The sequence below is a fragment of the Furipterus horrens genome, unplaced genomic scaffold, assembly GCF_987537825.1.
Source record: "Furipterus horrens unplaced genomic scaffold, mFurHor1.1.pri manual_scaffold_6, whole genome shotgun sequence".
Taxonomy (NCBI): Eukaryota; Metazoa; Chordata; class Mammalia; order Chiroptera; family Furipteridae; genus Furipterus; species Furipterus horrens.
This window is the reverse complement of record NW_028327176.1, coordinates 139,633,286-139,656,618: the sequence shown is the minus strand read 5'-3', so window position 1 is coordinate 139,656,618 and position 23,333 is coordinate 139,633,286. Positions and strand designations below refer to the sequence as shown.

The following is a 23,333-nucleotide window of genomic DNA, read 5'->3' as shown; positions in this document are numbered from 1 at the left end:
CCCTAATTAAATCATTAAAATAGTTACTTCCCATATTAACTACTAAAAACAGTAGAAAAAAGAATGTAAATACTGTATTATTTTGGGTTATATTCAAATGTAATTACATTTCTGAGGCAAATTACCAGGTGTGAAAACACCAGTGGGAGGATGTGGGGCAATCAGGGCCTATGGGTACACCCTGTGGCCACAGTCTCCCCACACCAGGGGAGGCAGCAAGACAATGACAGTGTGGCCTTGTATGTGCCCTGGCAGGCTTCTCATCTGTAGCAGTGATGGACTGTTGTTGATACTACATCACACTTCAAGGACTCCTCTAAATGAAAAGTTACCCTTGTTAGGGAAGTAAAGAAATCTTAAAAAAAAAAAAAAAAAGTATCCCCAACTCTATTCCATATAGCCTTACACATCCACTCTGCATACAAAACCACTATGGTTTAATTTTTTAGCAATGTCAACCAAAAGCTAAATAAAAACATTGTACTGACTACTTTTAGGAACATAGTACCTATGAAGCCCTCTGTCACTGACTGAATCCTAATGCTTCCCACTTCAAGGCTCCTGTCACATGCCAGGCCACAGTCACTAACCTGTTCATGCATACATCTTCTGAGTAAAAATGTTCCTAGTAAACTAGTAAATGTAGGTTTTATATCTTATGCATTTTGTATCCTTTTTGTACAATGCCAATCACAGCACTTTTGTCACAGATTGTATTTGAAAAATACTTTTAGATAATGAATTTTAAAAAGCAACAAGTTTTTACAAGTTTTTTAAAATAAAGTCCATCTATGACTTCAAATGGAAAGAGGAAATGACCATTTAGTTATAGGTATGGTTTTATAATTGGCCAAAATGAACACATCTCCCACAATTCATTGAGAAAGGTGCTCTCCAATATTTGATCTGAGCTTAGGAAATTCTCTCTTGATGCTAACTACACAGCAGAGTTTCCATATGATTGATAGGTATGGTGGTGGCAGATGCACCAGGACTGGCTTCCACAGTGACTCCTGGGTCTTCTGACTTTTCACATGTTGGGTTTCCTCCCCACCAAGAATGTTGAAAAAGAACCTTATTTCTCTTGGTAGTCAAGTATAACCAGAAATTATCAATGTCCATGCTGTTTGCCAAGTGAAATTGGTTGAATGCTCATGGTGTTCCTTTACACCATAAGGAAGGCCCTGAGAATCCTTGTCACAAATGGTTATTGTTTGTAACACATTTAAAGACTGATTCAACAGCTTGTAAGAAAAGGGGACGTGAATGTTATAAATGCTCTTCTCCTCTGGACGGGGAACAACCAAGATCAGATTCCACTTTCTAAGAAAGCCAGGCCACTGCAGCTGGAAGAATCACTTCCTCCTCTGACTTCTGTTTGCGGGAGCTACTTGCATCTTTTATTTAAAACCTTTTATTTAACCACTGGCAAGTGATTACATACTTTTCTCCAGCTGAACATAAAAGTACAGACAGTATCTGTACTGCTTCAGATCTTCCTCTGTCTTCACAAAGTGGCTACTTAATCAGTTTTGATTGATAGATAGTGGGTAAGAAAAAGCAATGGACATTTAAAAATTCAGCTTTTATTGCTTTTACTTCTTAGATTACAATAAAACATAGATTCTCCTGCTTCTCTGAAAATATTTGAATATTTTAAAGTATTTTAAATAAATGTTTTAATATTTAAATAATTTGTTAAATAGTAAATAAATGTATTAAATATTTTAATATTTAAGTAATTAAAATATTTTAAAGTATGTGCCTAGAATGTTAGCCACACCGGAGATGACTGTGGCAGTTCAAACGGTGGGCGGAGCTGTAGGCTAAACTTTTCAGAGTCACATGCTACATGCTATTTTCAGGCTACCATTCAACATCAGGTGTATTGCCATCTTATTCTTTATGGCTCACAAAAGTTATAAATGCAAACTGCTGTGCATATTTATTTAGGTTTGTAATTGTACATTTCCTTCTGTCTCTTTCACAAAGTCATAAATTGTGGGGACAAGAAACTGGCTGAATCTTTAGTTTAAAGTTGTAGGAAAAGCATATGATTTGAAGCTGACCTGTCTGCACAGCTTTAGCAAATGGTTAGCCTGAGTCTAATTTTTTCATCTAGAAAAATGGGAAAAGTGATCTGTGGCAAGGATTCCCAAAAGGTATATATAAAGTGTCTTTCATGTAATAGATGCTCAACATATAGCAGCTATTATTATTATTCCATTATGAAAATGCTATCAACAGTGCTTAAACTATAGCATTACATTTCTATACATTTTATTCACTATAGGGTAAAGGGAAAAAGACACTGAATATCTAATATGGATTTTGTTTTTCTACAAATATCAGAAAAATATCATAGTTTTCATGTAAAATCTTTCATTCTTTTGTACTTAAAGATTTCCCCAGAGACAAACAAGGAGAACAGATGAGACATTATATGGACCATCACTAAGTATAATACAGATTACTGTAATGCACTCTGGTTCCCATGCTCTATATTACACATGGCAGAAAAGGCACACAGAGAAACCTAAGGATGGAGGAGCTGCATTTCTTTATGACCTTATTTGAAAGATAAACTCCTTGGAGAAATACAATTTATTCAGATGATCAAGACCCTGCTGTGCAAATCTACAGTCTGGGAGTATGCTATGGAGATCAAAAAATATTTACTTTATTCTGTTGGGTATAAAAGCTTTTAATGAATGCATAATTAAGGCAAAAACGTGTATACAGCTTCAGAAATTCCACTGCTGAGCCAAGCCATTAATATCCGAGGCACTATACCCAGTTGTGATTCCACCTGTTTCCTATTTGGATTACAACCTAGTTATAAATCAAGGTATTACGTGACTACACAACCTGGTGCGGCAGAAAAGAACTGCGCGCCAGGAGAGAAAGCAGCACAAAGAGTTTTGCCGTGCCTGCATGGTGAAGGCCTGGCCCTCTGCAACGTGTTGAAACAAACAAATAAAACCCAGATCTTTTAACGACCTTTGGATAAATCATGTAGGAAAAAAAATCATGTATATCATGGACGGAAAGGGATCTGTGAGTTTTGTCCATAATATACTAGCGTCAATAGGATAAAATCACATTTTTATAGAAGAAAAAATGAGCAGTTCATTGACAGTGCAGGCCAAATTACTTGTGATATAATAAAATAATGTAAAACCAGATATTTTATTTTGAGGTCTATAGGTATATTTGTATATAAACACATCAGGACAACTATATAAAACTGTATACTCATATATTGATATAAATATGCATAGGATACAATTTGCTTCAACTAAAACAAAATATTAGCAGCAATTCAAAATACACAGGAAAAAAAAACTCAGCATGCTCTAATTCTTGGAGTCTTTGAAGACCTATTTAAATATATTTGTGCTGTATAACAGGAATTCTACAATTAGGTTACTAGTATATTTTCATAATCAATTGTATGCATAATATCCAAGACTCATGAATAATTTTATATTGTTCCTCGGGAAAGTCTGTAGTAAGCTGAAAACCCAGTAGGAAGGAAGCAGAGACACAGCCATCAACAACAACTAATAATTCCAGCCCCAGTCACCATGTGCTGCAAAATGCTATTGCAAAGTTTACTAAAGCTGCCTCAGCACATCAGGTAATCACTCCTAAATTATGGATGATGTAGAGGAAATTAATGTACACTTTTCTTTCTTTAATTGAAAATAGTTTATCTGTGCAACTAGAATTTTCAAACTAAAATTTAAATAACTACAAAGTTTTTTTGAACGATGAGAGGCAAAATCAGGTAAAATTCTTTAAAAATAAGAGTAGAGTATGGAAGTAATTATGATATATTTCCTTAGCTCTGGTACCAAAAGGAGGAGGGCTAATTTCAACTAGGTGGATGTATCAGGCAACCTTGGAAAGGGAGATGAGCAAAATACTTGAGGGTTAAACAGGAATTCATTAGATGACAAAGCAAGGGAAAAATAACCCATGAAGAAGGAGGCTTCATACAGAGAAGCTTAGGACCAGGGAAATGCATGAAGGTCACAATCGCTGTGGCATAGCATGTGGCAAACTTTTAAAATAAAAGGCTAAAGAGATAAGAAGTTTCATAATAAAAATGGGACCTGGCTGCCAAATTAAGATGAACAAACTGTATCCTGAAGGCTATGGTGAACCACTGGCAGATGAATGACCTAAAGTAACAGCATGACATGATCACTTTATTTTTTAAAATCAATGAAATATAATTTTTCATGGATTTAGAAAAAACTTTTCAAAATCAATTACAATTTTTGAGAGGGTACTGGAGTGTGGCAAGCGTGAACGCAGGTTCATTGGTTAGCAGAAAGTTTCTTTAGTCCAGGAAGTAATTGATTACAACTAGACAGCAAGCAGGGAGCACAGGTGAGCTATTGCAGGAAGAATAACCTATACTTGTGTGATGTCAGTGACGATGAAGAGAAAGAGAGGAAGGCATATTTGAGAGCTATTTAAGAGCCTAAACCAATACAATTTAGTGTGATTCATGAGATTATAGAGCAGTGTAAAACACGCCACGGTTACTGGTTTGGGTTACTATAATGATGATGGTTCCTTAACAAAAATAAGGAGGATCAGGTTCATGAGACAGGGTGCAGATGAATTTGAGGTGTGTGTGGAGTAAGTGGAAATGCTGGCTGGTTATACAGGCCTGGAGCTCAGGAGAGGGCACTGGGATAAGTAACCCTCCACATACGGGTGAAACAGTGACAGTGAGAAGAGCACCCGCACGGAACCACCAAGCCGCAGGATGTTGAAATGAACTAAACAGAATTAGGAGGAGAACCTGCAGAGAGTCTTGAGAAAAGAGAGGAGTAGAAAAGAGTGGAGCTACCAGTGCAATATGCAGTAGAGGGGTTATATTCAGATACCATTAAAGGCCCACAGTGTTTGACATTTAAGAAGCTTGGTGATCTTTGCTGCAAAGGCTTTTTGGGAGTGATGAAGGCAGAGAACAGAGTTCAACAGAATTGAAGAATTAATGGAATGTTAAGTACATGCACACACTGATCACAATTTGGTAATGAATAGAAGGAGAAGGTTGTAGTAATGAGAGAATAAGGAAAGTTTCTCTCATTTTATTGATCCTATTTATAACTTGAAGGAAAGGTGCTAGTGCAGGAGACATTGAAACCACAGGAAATACAGAAGGTACCTGATGGAATAAGGCGCAGAAAGGTTTTTTATCTTTAGAGAAGAAGGCAGACATTTAACTGTGGGCAGAAATATTTTCGGATAAAGTGTGGATAGGGGGATAGATATCTCAAATGAAACATAGATTGTCATATAATCCCCTTAATTTCCAAGTATTAATAATGGAATTAAGTGAGATTGATATTTGTTTGCTTTGTTTATTGATTCTGAATACTAGCATTAATAGAACACTGGAAACATTTCACTTTTGAGAAAAATATTCTGAGAGTAATTTTTAAATCACCCAGCTAATAGCTAGTTTAGAATAGAAATTACTAATATGAAAAAAAATCCTTCAAGATAATCTTTCCTTTCTTTAAAAATTCATGAACAAGAAAACCATAGGCCACCCTAGATTATCCAAGTACGTAACAAGTTAAAATGCCCAAATAGCCTCCCTGGACAGGCAGTATGCCTGTGGGCTGTCACTTACTGGTGTCCCTCAGTGAGGGCTAAGGGAATAAGAGCCAAAATAATGGCATATGAAAAAATTAATTGGGATCCTAAAATGGCTACAAAAAGATTTTATGGTACATTTCACAGGCAAATATTAATATTAATGATATTTGGCAAGTATGGGACATTTATACCATGAAATACTACTTGGTGTAAAAAAGAAGAAAATTTTACCCTTTGCAACAGTATGGATGGACCTGGAGAACACTATGCAAAATGAAAAAGCCAGTCAAAGAAAGACAAATACCATACGATTTCATTCATATGTGGAATCCAGTGAACAAACTGAACAAGAAGGAAAATCGGGACAGACTCATAGATAGAGAGCAGGATGACAGCTGGTGGAGGAGGTGAGGGGGTGGAGGGAGGAAGCAAAAAGGAAGAAGGACTCATGGACACCAGTGTGGTGATTGTGGGGGAAGGGGAGTATAAGGGGACTAACTGATAATTGAAAAAAAAAAATACAATGAAGATTAAATTTTTAAAAAGGATATTCAGGATTATACATGCCAGATAGCAAACACTCTTGATTATAACAAATAATCAGCAGTTGGCTGATACATTTCAAACATTTCTGATCATTTTCACTGATTAAAGGTTTTTTCAAAATATTAAACAAACTGTGTACTTTAACTTTCTCCAAATACGAGTATCAGCTCTAGTGAACTACTGGAGAACAAACAGTTAGTGTATTTGGTTAGAGCCATATTAAATACATATGTTGGTACAATGATTTACCTTATCAAATGTGAGGGGGAAAGCTCAATGTTGGAAAAAATGAGCATTAAGTTATAACTTCTCAATCTTGATGATAAATTATTCCATTTGAAACACCCATTATATGTTATATATTTAGGAAATACCATTAATTTAAAAATTAAAATTATAATAATACATTGTTTGGAAGCAATAACCTCCTATAAATCATTGTAGTTTCACTTAATTAAAAATGATAATTTAGTATAATACTGTAAAATATGTAAGATCATCAGTGCAAATGCAATCTCCACAGAAAGTATTTTCAACTAAAAAAAAATTAGTTGTGCATTGTTGGTGGGGATATGATTTGGTATAACTACTATGAAATGAGTATGAGTTTCTAAAAAGTTAAAAAGAGATTTACCATATGATTCAACAATTCTACTTCTGTGTATTTATCTTAAGAAAATGAAAACATTAACTCAAAAAGATATATGCAACCCCATGCTCACTGCAGCATTATTTACAACAGACAACATATGGAAACAACCAAAGTATTCATTCATGGATAAATGGATAAGGGAATTGCATCCAACCATTATTAATATAATGAGAATGGTTTGTGTAGCATTCATGTAACCTGCCAGCCAAGGAGAGTGGACTGGAATGCGCATGTTTGTACAATGATGACTTCACTGTACTAGTCAGTGGAGGTGATAGATGCCCTTGAGTGAGCATGGCTCGATGTGGCCACTGTATTCAAAATGACCAAGCATGATCCCCAGTCAAGATGGAGGCATAGATAAACACAGCTTTCCCCCTCACACAACCACAGCATAAATTACAACTAAACTACAAAACAACTATCAACCAGAATCACCAGAAAATCAAGCTTTATGGAAGTCTGAAAACAAAAGAATTAAAGAAGTCACATTCATCCAGATGGGTGAGAGGGTTGAACATGTAGAGATGCATGGAGATGTGCAATGGGTGGTCCTACACCATGCATGGTACATAAAATCAGGAGAGATACCTTGGGAGTGAGAGATCCCAGCCCCACACCAGGGTTCCAGTGCCAGGAATAAGTACCCCATAACTTCTGGCTGTAAAAATCAGTGGGGTTGGAGCAGTAGAGGAAACTGAGGGATTCTCAAGCATCTCCTCTTAAAGGGCCCACAACAAACTTAGAACTTATGCAGATTCACTCCCTCTGGGCTCCAGCACCAGGGCAGCAACTGGAAGAGCACCAGTAGCATATGGAGAGAAACTGAAGTGTCTGGCATCAGGGCAAGTGCCAGGGGACAGCTTCTTCCTGGAAAAAATCTCCAGTGCCCAGGCAATGGCACTATCTCCTTTCTGAGTCCTCCCCCACACAGAGCCACAGAGTAGCCACACTATCTCTGAGCCTCCATCAGCTTGGTTCACACGGGTTTCCCAGCCCTGGAGATTACCTAAGGCTCAGCCCCATCCAACTTACCAGTATGCTTTTCTACAACAGGCCATGCTACTAAGACAGGGAGTCAAAGTAGCTCTACCTAATATATAGAAACAAACATAGGGAGGCTGCCAAAATGAGAAGGCAAAGAAATTTGGTCCAAAATAAAGAAGAGAACAAAACTCCAGAAAAAGAACTAAACAAAATGGAGATAAGAAATCTATCAGATGCAGAGCTCAAAACATTGGTTATTAGGATGCTCAAGGAATTCATTGGATACTTCAACAGCATTAAAAAAAACCCAGGCAGAAATGAAGGCTACACTAAATGAAATAAAGAAAAATTTACAGGGGACCAATAATGGAGTGGATGAAGCTGAGAATCAGATTAATGATTTGGAACATAAGGAAGAAAAAAAAAAAACATTCAATCAGAACAGCAAGAAGAAAAAAGAATCCAAAAAAACAAGGAAAGGCTAAGGACCCTCTGAGACAACTTCAAACATACCAACATTCAAATCATAGGGGTACCAGAAGGAGAATAGAAAGAGCAAGAAATTGAAAACTTATGTGAAAAAATAATGAAAGAAAACGTCCCTAATCTGATGAAAGTAATTGAAACACAAATCCAGGAAGCACAGAGAGTCCTAAACAAGATGGACACAAAGAGGACGACACCAAGACACATCATAATTAAAATGACAAAGGTTAAAGATAAAGAGAGAATCTTAAAAGCAGCAAGAGAAAAGCAGTTAGTTACCTACAGGGGCATTCCCATAAGACTGTCAGCTGATTTCTCGAAAGAAACTTTGCAGGCCAGAAGGAACTGGAAGAAGTATCCAAAGTGATGAAAAGCAAAAACCTACAACCTAGACTACTCTATGCAACAAAGCTATCATTTAGAATTGAAGGGCAGATAAAGTGCTTCCCAGACAAGGTAAAGCTAAAGGAGATCATCATCACCAAGCTATTATTATATGAAATGTTAAAGGGATTTACTTAAGAAAATGGTCAGAACTATGCACATTGAAATGGCAATAAATTTACAACTACCAACAATTGAACCTAAACAACAAACTAAGAAAATTAGCAGAAGAGAAACAGAATTATAGATACTGAGATCATTTGGAGGGTTATCAGCTGGGAGGGGGGAGGGAGATAATGGGAGAAAAGATTAAGAAGTACAAATAGGTAGGTACAAAATAGAGAGGGGATGTTAAGGACAGTTTAGAAAATGGTATAGCCAAAGAACTTATATGCATGACCCATGGACATGAACTAAGGGAAGACTGATTATATATATATATATATATATATATATATATATATATATATATATATATATCCAGAACCGGAAGATATCTAGCCATGTAATATGAAAAAGAGATATTTATTGAAAAAGACACAAGATACAAGAAATATTACATAAGAGAATGATGCTTCAGCCCCCTTCAAAAAAGGCACTTTGGAACCTCACACAGTTCTCCCAATTGCCATCATCTGCCCCATTATATTTTCCTGAATCTCATCGACAGTCAGAAATCTCACACCTTTCAAAGGTGATTTTAGTTTGGGGAAATGCCAAAAGTTACAGGCTGCCAAATCTGGGCTATAGAGAGGCTGAGTTACCTGGGTGATTTGACATTGCACCAAAAAACTCTGCATAAGAGGTAATGCAGGAGTGGGCACATTATTGTGATGAAGTTGCCAATCACCTGCTACCCCTAGCTGTGGCCTTCTGAATCATTTGAATAGTTTCTGTGGAGGAATGTTCAAGCTTAACACAAAATTAGATGCAGATTCATTGCTATACTTGCTCAGTCATTTTGAATGCCACAACCACACAGTACACATGCTCACTCAAAGGCATCCACCACCCCCACTATTACAGTGAAGTCATCATTGTTCACACAGGCACATCCCAGTCCACTCTCCTTAGCTGTCAGGTTACATCAATGTCATACAAACCATTCTCATTATATTAACAATGGCTGAACTTTTCCCAAACAGACCTCATATATATATATATATATATATCGTCGTCGTCGTTGGCAGCCGTCTGTCTCGAGAGACGGTTATATATATTTTATAACAGAGGTAGGGTGAGGGGGCAGGAGAAATGAGTGAACTATTTTTGTTTTCCTGGCTTAAATAAATTGCGGAAAAAGAATATACAGAGCTTGCTGGGATGCAAGTGCCTGGGCCCCTCTCCCCAAAGATTTTGACTTGTTTGGTTAAAGCACCTTTAAAGCTCCCCAGGTCATTGTAATGTGCACCCAAGGTTAGACATGAATACCCCAGATCAGGGAATGAGCCATCTCTCTCAGCTCTGAATCATTCACAGACTTGTGGGTGATCTTTAATTCTCCATCAAACCTATTGAGCAGTTGCTGAACAAAGTGGAGTCAGAAAGCACAACTCTTTTCTCCTCCCAGTTTATAGGAGCTACTTCATGGGTCTGGAATGGACCCTGGGAATTGTAATCTGTTTACTTATTACTTGGGGGTGAGCCCCAGACCCATTATACTAAATTATAAGTTCCACCAGAGCAGGGACCTCAGCTGTCTTGTTGATCACCGTGTCCCACTATCTAACACAGAACCTGGTATGCAGCATGTACTCAGTATGAATATTTGCTGAATGAATACATTGGGAGTCATTAAAGTATTTCATGTAGAGAGGTGTCATGGCCAAATCTGTATTGTAGGTAGATTCACCAACTGAAGTTTGTACATAGAATTTAAAAACAGATACAGCGAGACCTTGTTTTGTATTGTAGTACTCATGGTAAAGGTAAAAAAATACTGGAATGCAAGGATAGATAAGGTTTAGTTTTTTTAGGTAAACTCTACAGGTTTCAAAGGTGAGAAACACGGTTTGTTGTTTATTTTATAAGGATCTGTTGGTTTTCACTTAATAACAGAATCTTCAAATATCTGATCAAGACATATTTTTAAAAAAACCTTCAAACTTCTTAATTCTACCTTTGTCCCACACCCCCTCTTTCCTTTTCTTATTTTTCATACAGAGTCATAAAATTGGGCCTGCATAAGAGCTCTCTGCCATCCAGCTGAAGAGACAAATGTTGGATTAGATTGAAGTAGCTTCTGAAATCACAAGTTAGATGCGTAGGTGGCTTAGACTCTCACTGCTCCTACTCCACTACACTGCATCCTCTCTCAGCCTACACTTCGAGGCTCAGGAAGTCTGCTATGACGAGTTGACTTAGGAAAGAAAAGCTCATGCCTGGCATACGGATGGCTGTGCACAGTATGCTGGAGCCACCCCACAACAGGCATCTGGAGCACCACCACCCCACACTGGATGGCTCTGAAGGGTGGTGGCCAAGGGAAATTCTCCCAGCAGGAAGACCTTCAAGCAAAGCAGCTGGTTGTTCATTTTTCCCAGAGGGAAATACAGTCAGAGATATGAATCCTGGCTCTCTGTTTAGCTAGGTAGTCAAAGACTTGGAAGAACAATTGGAAAATTGATAACAAGAAAGTCTTGGGGAGAAACTTGTGGACAGACCTCTTCAGTGGACACAGAGTGTGAATATATTTGTGTTACATGGGACTGCTTTCCAAAGGGCAAGGTCATAAGATAACTAGAAAATCAGCCTGGGGAATGTCAGACAGCCTCTTGCTCCAGCTACACATGACCTTGCCACATGGACTCTTGAACAGAGTGGCTATAACAATAAAATTAGATTAGGTACAGGCTCAACAACAAGGACTTCTGACCACTAAGGCTGATGGGGCTACGGACACTACTGGGTGCCCAAACGGCCAACAGCAGGGATCAACCCTGAGTCCTAAACATGGTACCAGATCCCAGGGAAGGCAGCTGTCCTATGATGGCTGATCCCATTTCTATCAGGGGAGAGGGGGGAAATATATTCTCTCTGGAATAGACAGGTTAGAGGATTGCTGTCCCTGCCCACAATGGTTTCACCAAACTCATCATCAGTGGAATTATAAAATACCATTTTTCATCAACAGATAGGCCATATAACATTGCTTCTGACCAAGAAGCTAATCTTACAGCAAATAATGTGTGGCATTCAGCTCCTGTCTGTGAAATTCACTGGTATTACCATGTTCTCCGTTACCCTGAAGCAGGTGGCCTAATATAATGGCAGAATGGCCTTCTGGCTCCTCAGTATGGCACTAGGAATGCGGGAACACCTTGCAGGGCTAGGGTAGCAGCCTTCTGGATGTGCATATGCTCTGAGTCAGTCACCAAGATGAGGTGCAAAGTTCAGCCCAGGTATATACCCAGGAATTCTTTCCTGAGTTGGACTTCCCCAAATGTACACACACTCAGGCTGAGTTGGGTTCTCCTATATCACATTATATTCCTTTATCATAATAATCATAAGTACATTTTACTAAAATTATCTCCCTACTATTTTTCTCCCTTTGCCCTAAAATTTAAAATGCTCAAGGGCGAGAAATACCTTGTCCATCTTTTTATTCCTAAATGTTAGCACAGTGCCTGTCACATACACAACAATCAATAACTATGTGTTAAATTGATCATAAAAGAATAAATTCAATGGGTAAAACTAATGGAAGACTGACTTATTAACACGGGGGTGGGCAAAAGGTTTACAATTATGATTATGTGAAACACAGAGTTTATTCTTGTATTATTATTTATTAGTGATTTTATTTTCCATTTGAAGAACTATAAACCTACTTTTGCCCCACCCTGTAAAATGCTCCTCCCATAATATAACATTTCAATCTTTAAAAAGCAGGAAAAATTGCTGAATGAACATACCATTAATTCTCTCAATACATACTGCTATGGACTGCACTCTGCCCCCCCCAAAATCCATACGTTAAAGTACTAACCCACAATGCAGCAGTATTTGGAGATGTATCTTTAGTAGATAATTAGGCTTAGATGAGGTCATGAGGGTAGGGCCCTCAGGATATGATTAGTGTTCTTATAAGATACACCAGAGAGTTGGCTGTTTTCTGCCACGTGAGGCCATAGCAAGAAGGAAGCCGTCTGCAAGCCAGGAAGAGAGTTCTCAGTGGAATCCAGCCATGCTGGCACCAACCACGTCACAGCCACTCTGTTCAAGAGTTCATTTGGCAAGGCCGTGCAATAAGTGTTTAATAAATAATTGTCTGGTGTTTCAATCACCCTATCTGTGGTATTTGGCTGTGGCAAACACCAACACATACTGAGCTCAAACAATGTAAAGGAAGGGTTGGAGGGGTTAAGACATAAAGAAGTATAAGGCATGATCCCACCTTCAAGAACCCAGCAAAATAACTGGGTTCATAAGACATTTTCCAACCCTGTTAAACCCATGAAGAAATTGATGCAAAAGTAGCACTCAGACACTTTCAGGTTCTGTGAAGCTATTTCAAGAATCCAGTGCTTCTTTAGGTTCAAAGTGGAAAAAACATTTTCTTAGTAAAAGATCAATAAAATCACCATTTATAAAAAACAAAAAAAACCAAACAAAAAAACCCCTCAAAATATCCAAAATTCTTCCTATTGAGCACATGAGAGAACAACATTTTTAGAACCTTTGTACTTTCACTGAAGAAAGGAAAATGACTAATGATCACGGCAGCCCATGCAGGGTAAAACTAAATGAAGACAAGGGATGACTAACAAGCACCAGTCACAAAGGAGGGAGATTTGGGGCAGGAAGCGCTTCCTCCCTCCTACTTCCTTTGCATTCTCGGTTTCTGGATGATAAATAGTAAGAATTTTGGCTTTGCTTTACTTGATGATGCGAACATGCGCACTGTAAACAGAACAACGCCTTCGATCTGGGGCAGTCATCTTTTATGCCTGTAAAAGCAGGGAACAAATCAAAAGACAAAAACCGAAACAAGCCCTACTCTGTTTCCCTTACGGTGATAAAAGGCTCCACCTAGAGCACTTGGGTCCCTCTCCTCTCACATCCCAGCAGCACGTCTCCTCTTTCAGGTCACGTCTTTCACATGAAAGTGCTAAACTAATGCCGCTTAATGACAAATTAATGTCCATGAATAAAAAATACACCTCTAATAGCATAGAGTAATTTGCCATTACAATATCATCATTGGACATGCCCCTGGTTTAATACGATGTATTTAATTCATAACCTAATGAGTGATATATAAAAAGAGGGAGATGAACCCTGCAATTACATTTATGTGAGTCTGTCACCTTATTTGTAAAACCTTAGAGTCATTTACATTCAAATTAGAACAAATGAGTGATTTCACAAAGTGCAGTGATAAATGACCACAGCAGCCCAAGACAAAACTGTATTTCCTGTGAACACATTAACAGTTTCCTATTATTTGTTAAAAATTACAATGCATATTGCCCAGTGTGGTGTGAATAATGACTTTTTTACTGATTAGGTCAGAAGACTAATATGTAGCAAAATAAATAATTTTTCTTTCATTTATTTCCCCCGCTTTTTGCTTTAAATTAACTACTGATTTCTGATGGATTCACACTGCCACCTGCTGCCTAGGAGTAGATACTAAAAGTATATTCCCATCAAAACAAGTTTATTCATCACTTTGGAGGTCTTATTTGGGTAGTCTAATGGATGGGTCCTTTCTTATCATAGATTTAAATTGCATATCATAATAAAAGATGATATTTAATGAAGAAAAAGAACACTTGATAATCAAACAACAGAATATACTATTTGTTATTTGGGGGAGGTGGTACAAAATGTAAACTTTTTAAAAAAAGCTAATTACAAAAGAAGACATTTTCAGAACATGATGTGTCACCTCATGCATTACTTTCAGGGGTTACAACACCAAGTTCAGTGGTCAGTAGCCCTGATCTTAGCACATTGTGTGTCAACTGAGGAGAGAGAGAGACAGAGACAGAGAGACCGAGGATCTGCACTCCCTAGTCTTCTCCCCAATGGCAAGTATAAACAAGAAAGGAAGGCCTTAGCATCCAGAACACAGCAGGCTAAGAAAGGCACTAGCATTGGAGAGAAACAGGCCTGGCCTTAGAGATGAGACTAAAGATTTTTGTAGGTAAAATGATGACTTTGAATGGTGATCAGGGGAACTAGCAGCAGTTTTCAGACTAGATCAACATCCCATTAACATCCTAGTTCTGAATTTGAGTTTTTCTATCTGTAAAAAGAAAAAAATATATATTCACCTGCCTTAAGGGATTACTTAGCAGAGGAAAAATGAGGATCCTTGTGTCAAATACTCAGTACAAATAGACCCTCCATAAATGTTGGTTCCCTTCCCTCAGAAAGATAACGATGGCTCTGGGGAATATGGTTTGGCATGGACAGAGGCTAGAAACAGGCAGGCCCCTTAAGAGGTGATTATGAACTCATCATAACGGTTAGGACATAACCTATAACCAACACTGGTGAGAGTCTAAAGAAAGGGAGAACATCAGCGATGGAGAAAAGGATGAGGTCTGACAGATATTTGGGAGGTAGAATCAATGCAACTTGCCCTGGCTGGTGTGGCTCAGTTGGTTGGAGCCTCATCCTGTAGACTTAAATGTTGCAGGTTCAATTCCTGGTCAGTACACATACCCAGGTTGTGGGTTCCATCTCTGGTTGGGGTGCATACAAGAAGGCAAGCAATTGATGTCTCTCTCTCTGTGTCTGTCTGTCTAGCTGTCTCTCTCCCTTCCTCTTCTCTTCAAGCAATGAAAAAAAATGTCCTCAAGTGAGTATTTTTAAAAATGTGGAAAAAACCAACCCAACTTGGTAATTGACTGGATATGGTGCTGATGAAGGAGCCTAACACCATGTGTGCAAATTTTTACACAACTAGTGGACCTACAGGGCATGTGTAGATGAAAAGGCAGGTTTTCTCATGTTAATTTGAATTGCATTGTCTGTGATATTTATGTGCAGGTATTCAGCAGCTAATACATATTTTTTAAAGGCTAGGAAAAATCAGAGTTCCGGAAACAATCTGGATTCAAAGTTTGTAAGGTTTATCTGAGGGATTCAGTAACCAAGTGGACACACTGGAACCACTACGTCTTTAGCCCATCTCTCTTGAGATGGTCTGCAGAGGTTCCTTTATATAAGATTTAAAACAGTGAATGGCATGTATAAAAACACATACTCTGAAAAGCAAGCTAATTCATATATATTACTGGACTTATTTTAAAGACATTAATTGCTCTTTAATGAATTGGTGCATCTTTCTGATATAATTTTAAAAAGAGCACAATGGACAAGGAAGAGGAGCAGAAGGAGGAAAAGGGAACGAAGCATTCACATTTTACTTGGGACTGGATCTCAGCAAATAAAAAGTCTTACAGGTCATACTTATTAATAATATACTAAAAGGAGTTTGCATAAGAGAGTCCTATGACATTTCACTGCAGAGTGGGTGAGAAAGGACACAAACTTAAGGAGTTGTTTGCAAATCCCTTGCCTTGGGATGGTGGACTAGTGGCCACTGCCCATGCTCACCCCCACCCCCATTTATTAGCATCATTTTCACTGTTGGCCTCCCTGTTTATTCCACAAACATGCACTGAGAACCTGAGTGCTCTCAGTGATAGGCTCTGTGAGAGGACCTAGGGACTAAAAATGAATAAGGGGAAGGCCTTACACACCTGGGAGGCTAATTTAATGGCTGTCCCGAATGACACAGAGGGGACCTGCTTGTATAGTTCAGGGTCCCTGCCCTCAGCAGCCTTCCAGAGAACAAACAAGAGAAAGGAGGCCACACAGTGCCCTCAGGGTGTCCCCTGCTTTTGCTGGGGGAGCAGCATTTATGCACATGCAGAAGAGCTTCAGGCCAAGGCAACAGTTGGTGGCTGGGAGGCTCAGGGAGGCTTGGCGGTGGGGGCATATCAACCAATGGATTCTCTTTGAGCATGTTTTTACTGAGCCCTGGAGGACAACAGAAGGTGTTTGAGTAGAGGTCTACCCTTCACACCTCTGGAAGAAAAACCAAAGAAATGTAATGGTAATTTGAAAACAACAAAACAATGCCAGACATTTTAGTGAGGGGGATGACTTCACAAAGTTCCAGTTGGACAAAGCACTAAAAGAGGATGGAGACTTGGCCTTGACTGAGAGACATACTTCCTTAGTATGTTTCACATACTGAAGATTGTTCATTTTAACAAAAGATATTTTATATACTCAATTAAGTGGTCCTATATGAAATAAAAAATCATTTGAGCAATAATACACAAAATGTATATAGGTATTGTTATAAGACTGTGTCAAAATATAAAAGCATACTGACCCAGTCTAGTAGTTTAATAATCCCCAAAGAGAGGCAAGATATATGTTTTTAAATAACTGGCATAATGAACATTTCTACATAGAGGTGGTTTTGGTTCTCTTATAGCCAAAGCTTCCTTCCAACACACTGGACATCTTGCAACAATCACAGATAAAATGGAAAAGCAAAGTTACACAAGAGAATGAAATGAAACATGCTGGGGAGAAGAAAGTGAAAATTCAACCACTGCTCAAGCAGACTAATAATAAATGAGGAGTCCACAAAATACACCTGTATGCAAGCTATATATTTTTCTCAGCAAAATAATGAACTGCAAGAATTAAATTCCTAGGTACAAAGTCACTGAGTATTTCAACAAATTCATCTAATGGGGTAGGGGAAAATATTCACGAACTTCTAAAGTTCATCTGGAATTCTTATTTATAGAAAATTATATATAGGTACACACACACACACACACACACACACACACACACACACCCGTATATACACACTATTTTAACATACATCATGAAAAGTAGCACTATAATGAAACTTTCATTAACACATATCATTGATTATACCTGTCATGGAAAAAGTGAGTCAGGTGATGATGCTGAAAGCTCGAGTTGCAATATTTGATGTAGAAATGTCAAATAAATGTAATTTCAATTTTACAAGTCAAACACACACATTTGAAGTCATGTAACCTTTGTATGTTATTCCCATTTGCTACTTGCAAAAAGGATTTATAACAGCTTTCCCATATCACCAGACAATATTGAGGGGGAAATAAGGTACAAAATAGTTAAACATTTACTATTAGATTAAATGTGCTGAGATGATGAAAAAACTTCCATATACTGTATTTGAATTGCTCTTTAGTTGAACATGGCTGACATTCCTCACACCATCACCCTGGAAAGCACTGCCTCCTATTTCGCATCGTTGCTGGGAAGAGGAAGTAAGATGATATAGCAGAAAGAGCTTTGGAAACTACCTCATGAGCAACAGAAGTCCACCATAAAGGCCATATTTAGAATTAGAGAAAAAAGTTAGGAAGGAAATAAAATAATTGAGCAGAAAACAAAAAGAATTTTTCTGTTTACTAATCTCATGTCATATGCCCAAGGACTGTAGAATTAAATTGTGAGGACTTACCATTTTTTTAAATTTATTTTCACTGCTGTTATACTGCTGTAATAAATGTAAGTAAAATTCAAACAAGTGCAGGAAATGGGAGGATCCCAATATAGGAAATTAGTACTTAACTCTGTAAAATTAAAAGCTTCCTGGCCATACTACCTGCCTAAGAAGTCCCCTATCTTCCTACTGAGCCAAAGGGTTTTCATCCAAGAAGAAAAAACGGTCTTTGGAATCAGGAAGGCCTCCCAAGTCACCTTGGGCAAGCTGGGTACCTTTCAAATCTCTGATTTTTCGCCTATAAAAATGTGCAAGTTGTTGAGGAGTAAACGTGAAACATCCATGAACTTACAGTAGGGATTTCCTCTCTACCCTTCACAGAGCATTCTGAATCACCCCAGCCAATTGGGGGAAGAATGCACAGATCACTCATCATTTTCCAGCATTTATTGCCTGAGACGTACAATGTGGTAATTAATTATATACAATGTTGGACAGATTAGCGTCTGTTACTGAAACCTTAAATGACTACCCGATTTTCCATGCATCTGTGGTTATTCATTGTGGAAACCAGACAACACTGCTTCCAATCAAGATCTGTCTGTGTCATCTCTCTGGCCCCAGCAAAGAACCCTGTGTGTGAGTGTTGAGTTACTCTCCTGCTCAAGGGTGATGGGGACCTGGGGTGGGCATGGTGGGGGACATGAAATAGGACATGAGACCTGCAGCTGACTTCTTGGAGCCTCTGCTTGTGTCCTGGAGAAATTCTACCAGCATAGGTCCCATCTCCCCACCTTCCATTGGACTTGCCATGCCCTGGGCTCCAGTTGGTGAGGTACACAGCTTGTAACTGCAGAGCGAAGTAAAGTGAAGGGCATATTAGCAGGACTCAAGTTCACATACCTGGATGAGATAGTGGGAACATAAATTAAGAAGCTCCAACAGCTGCAGGTGACTGCCAGCTGCTAACACATCCTGGATCACGCCTGGCTCCAACAAAATCTGTTTTTAATAAAAAGAAAACTATCAGTTACTTAAAAATCAATACTTGCTTAAGATGAAAATATATTGCTATATTTAAATTGATGCTTAAACATGCTATAGATCTGAATTATGGAAAAGGAACTGACTTCCATAATAATAAGGAAACCAGTTCTTTTTCCCATTCTGATTAATGAGTTCTAGTCCTCACTCGAACAGCTGAGTTCTCATTTCCAATGCTCATCTCCTGTATGCAAGGCTCTGCATTTAACAACTTATTTTTGTGGGAGAATATAAACATTTGCAAAGAACAATATAATAGTCTCGAAATTCGCTTGTGATGGATGTAATCTCATAACATTAATAAAAAACAAATTTTAGTTATTCCCAGTATATTTCAGAATTTTGTAACAGTCTGGTTAACAGGTATTTTAGGGAGAGGGGTTTATATTTCTTCTTGTAGTATGAGACCAGTGGTGGGTACTATTTCATTTGACTTGTAAATCTAACAATAGTAAATTTCAACCACAAACTTTCATTTTTCTCTTTCTCAGTCTCAGGTTCTCTAATCCTTTCTATTTTAAATGAAAGATGAAGAAACAGCATCTTCATAACACAAATACATCACAGAGAAGTAGAACTTCCCAAATATGCTGCTGATGATAATTCTTTTTTTTTTTTTTTCTGGTTTTGTCCAACTTTGTGCCTTGTTGCCAGCTCCTGGGCCATTGAACAGGGCTGGAGAAAAACCTACAACCATGTTGACTAGAGTCACTTTATACGAATGACCAAGAGACACAAGGAGGCCTTAGTGCTGCTCCCGACAGCCTAACTCGTTTCCCATTTCCCAAGCCCCAGGGTTCCCCAAGTGGAGTCTTTGGACTAGCGGCATCAGCATCCCTGGGAACTAGTGAAAAGCACAAATTCTTGGGTGCCTACCCAGACTTAACTGCAACAGAAACTTGTAGGGGGAGGCCAAGCAACTGGTGTTTTAACAAGCCTCCTGGTGGTTCTGGGGCCCAGGGCAGCATGAGAAACTCTGATGCGGTCAGTTCACTCCCATGCTACCTTCTCACGTGCACCTTTCTCCTCCATCCCCCTCTCCTCACTCCAACCTCATGATCTTCCGAAGGCTCTCACCACCAAATCTACCAGCCACCTACCTGCATCAGCACGTTTTGCTTTCCACAACACTCCACTTGTGCACTAGACCCCAACCCCTTCTGCCTGCAATTGTTCCCTCTCGTTCCTGAATCACTGTCTGTTCTTTCTACTGGATGGTAATTCCCCATCAGCAAACAAATGTGCATCATATTTTTTATCTTAAGAAATAAAAATCCTCTCCTTTGATTTCATAGCTCCTTCCACACTCCCCTTCATAATAAAGTTGCTCAGGAACACTGTCTATATAAAATGCCGCTATTTGCCCTACTGTATTCTTTCTTTAACCCATCCCTGTAGAATTCTGTTCACATTGTTCCTCTAAAAATGCTCTTGGTCAAGGTCACCCGTGACCTCCAAATCCAATGGCCAAATTCAATAGCCATTTCTTGATAAGTAATCCTACTCAAGCCAAGAGCAGTTAGCAAAGTTGATGGCTCTCCTTATGGAACGATTGCTTGCCTTGCTCCTGGCAAAACACTTCCTCTGCTGGTTTCCTGTACTTCACTGACTGCTCCCTCTCCATCTCCTTCCCAACCTGTAGGCTTTGGAGATGCCCAGAGCTCAGCTCCCAGATCTCTTCTTTCCTCTCTCCACTCACTCTGTGGATGATTCATGTAGTCCATGGCTTTAAAGGTATCTACACACCAGGCCCTGGCTGGGTGGCTCAATTGGTTAGAGTGTCATCCTGATATGCCAGGGTTATGGGTTCTATCCCCAGTCACAGCATATACAAGCTGCAAACACTGAATGCATAGATAACTGGAACAACAAATCGATGTTTCTGCCTCTCTCTAACAATAAAAACAAAATCAATAAATAAAAATAAAAATAAATAAAACTCTCTATACAGCGATTATGCTCATTTGTTTCTCCAGCCCCAATCTTACCCTGGAACTTCAGACTATTGTATCGAACTGCCTATGCTATATCACCACTTGAATGTCTAACAGGCAGCTCAAACTGAACGTGCCCCTTCTGAACTCTGAACCTCTCCACCAACCTTCAAACCTGCTCCTGTCCCAATCCTACCATGCCAGCAAGCAGCAACTCTCAATTATTTAGGCTAAAACCCAGACTCATTCTTGACTCCTCTTGTTTGCCTCGTATCTCACGTCAGATCCATCATCCACTCCTGGTAACTCTATCTTCAAAACTGTTCCAGAATCCAGTCACCACTCAGTACTATTTCCATCAATATTACTCTAGTCCAATCCAGTGCTTTCCTAGATGTAATATAAAGCCTCCTCACTATTGAACTGTTATCTCCATTGCCCCCTCATGCTGTATTTAATAATATCGATCAAACTGGCCCTTTAAAAACATAAACAAAATTACATCACTCCTTTACTCAAAACTTTCCAACAACTTATCTTATTTAAAAAAATCCAAAATCTTCACTATAACACAAAAGGTTCCTTGAATACACTGAGCTGAGGACCCTAGTGTTTACAACTAGCTGTTTTGTCTGCCTGGATCACCGTTCCTCAAGACACCAGCATGGCTCACTCCCTCATGCCCTTGAGGTCTCTGCTCAGATGTCACCGTACCTAAAAGGCCCTCTGACCATCCTTTGTCAGAGTACCCCGCTCCCTAGCACTCCTCATTCCCTATATCCTTACTTTGCTTTACTCTTCTTCATGGCACTCTTACCACCTCTCGACAGAATACATATTTATTTGTCTATTTGATTATTTTGTTTCACCACTCAAAAGATATAAAATTCAGAAGAGCAGAGGCTTGATCTGTTTTGTATCCCCAGCACTTAGAACAGTGCCCAACACATAGCTTTCACTTAATATCGGTGAATTTATTTGATAATAAATTAACTTATCTCCAAGCATATTTTTAAATTCAGAATTAGTTTAATCTAATTTTAATTAACCTCTTCTGTTAATTAATCTAACAGAAGAGGAAACAGGACTATAAGTTGTATTTCTGAACTACTTAAAGAAGTGAACAAGTTAAGCACATGTGGTAAAAATATCAACACGCATCTTATTAATTTGAAAAGTCTTTATAGCTCCTTTCCCATCTAGTCAGAGCAGAAACTTGAATTTCCTCAGCTCCTCCAGGAGAAAGGCTTTGACTGACATGCAGGGAATTATTGCAGCTCCCCTTACTGGAGCAAGACTGCAGTGTTCTTGCAGAAGAGGCATGGCCTAAGGCACCCGATGGGGAATAGGTGGATTAGAAAGGTTAGTCTCAGCCTTTAAATCCTGTCAGTTGCGCTTATTTCACACAACTGGCATTCATGATAACCTCCAAGGCTCGGGAAGGCCATGCACAAAGGCAGACATCACAGAGAGACAAGACGAGGACTCCACAGCGTGTGCCACACGTCCAGCAGGCTCACTTCGAGAAACCCTCACATGAAAGGCCCGTGCCAGGGCTGTTTCTGTCTTTGTCTCTTGTTTTACTGTTCTGTAGTTGGTCTGCTTTTTTCTCTCATCCTAACATACGTTTTTCTAAAAGATGCTTTAGCATAGAAAATCCCTGAGTGCTTTTAAAGAGCACACTTTGAAACAAAACAAAACAAAGCAAAACTGTACCAGGAAAGCTGGGTCTCACTTATGGAAACAGAGTCAGCGTTTGCGAGCCTCACCTGCACTAGAGTCTGTTCAGTTCAGCTTTGTTGATCTTGGTGACTGGTTGTTCTAATATATTTTTCCAGAGAATTTGTGTTTGAGCAGGAATATAAAGTTTCACTATCTCACAATCTACAGTATGGTGAGTTTGTCCATCACCTGCTTAGAAGAACTGCCTGAAGAAGAGCCTCCTAGAGAAGGAAGGGAGAGCAAACACGCACATTTATGGAGGACAACTGAGGAAGCTAAGTTAAGTCCTGCAAAGCCTATTTTGATTCCTTACAGGCCTTTCAGAAACAAATACCCATCAGCACCTAGCCTCGCGGTCAATTTGGGACAGATGGGAGGAAATGTCACTGAAGGAACACGAATAGGAAGGGAGGTTGTCCCCAGAGAGTTCAGAACACAGAGTGGTAGAGTGGGAGCTAATGTTTAATAT

General features: G+C 38.9%; 1 protein-coding gene across 1 annotated transcript in view; it reads right to left on the bottom strand.

Annotated features, from left to right (window-relative positions):
* The window catches only part of KLHL32 (kelch like family member 32), a 146,730-nt gene that overhangs the window by 69,101 nt on the left and 54,296 nt on the right, over positions 1–23,333 (bottom strand). Inside the window, exon 4 of the mRNA XM_090280560.1 lies at positions 19,068–19,166. Within this exon, the coding sequence (XP_090136686.1) occupies positions 19,068–19,166 (99 nt within the window). The remainder of the gene's footprint in view (positions 1–19,067; positions 19,167–23,333) is intronic.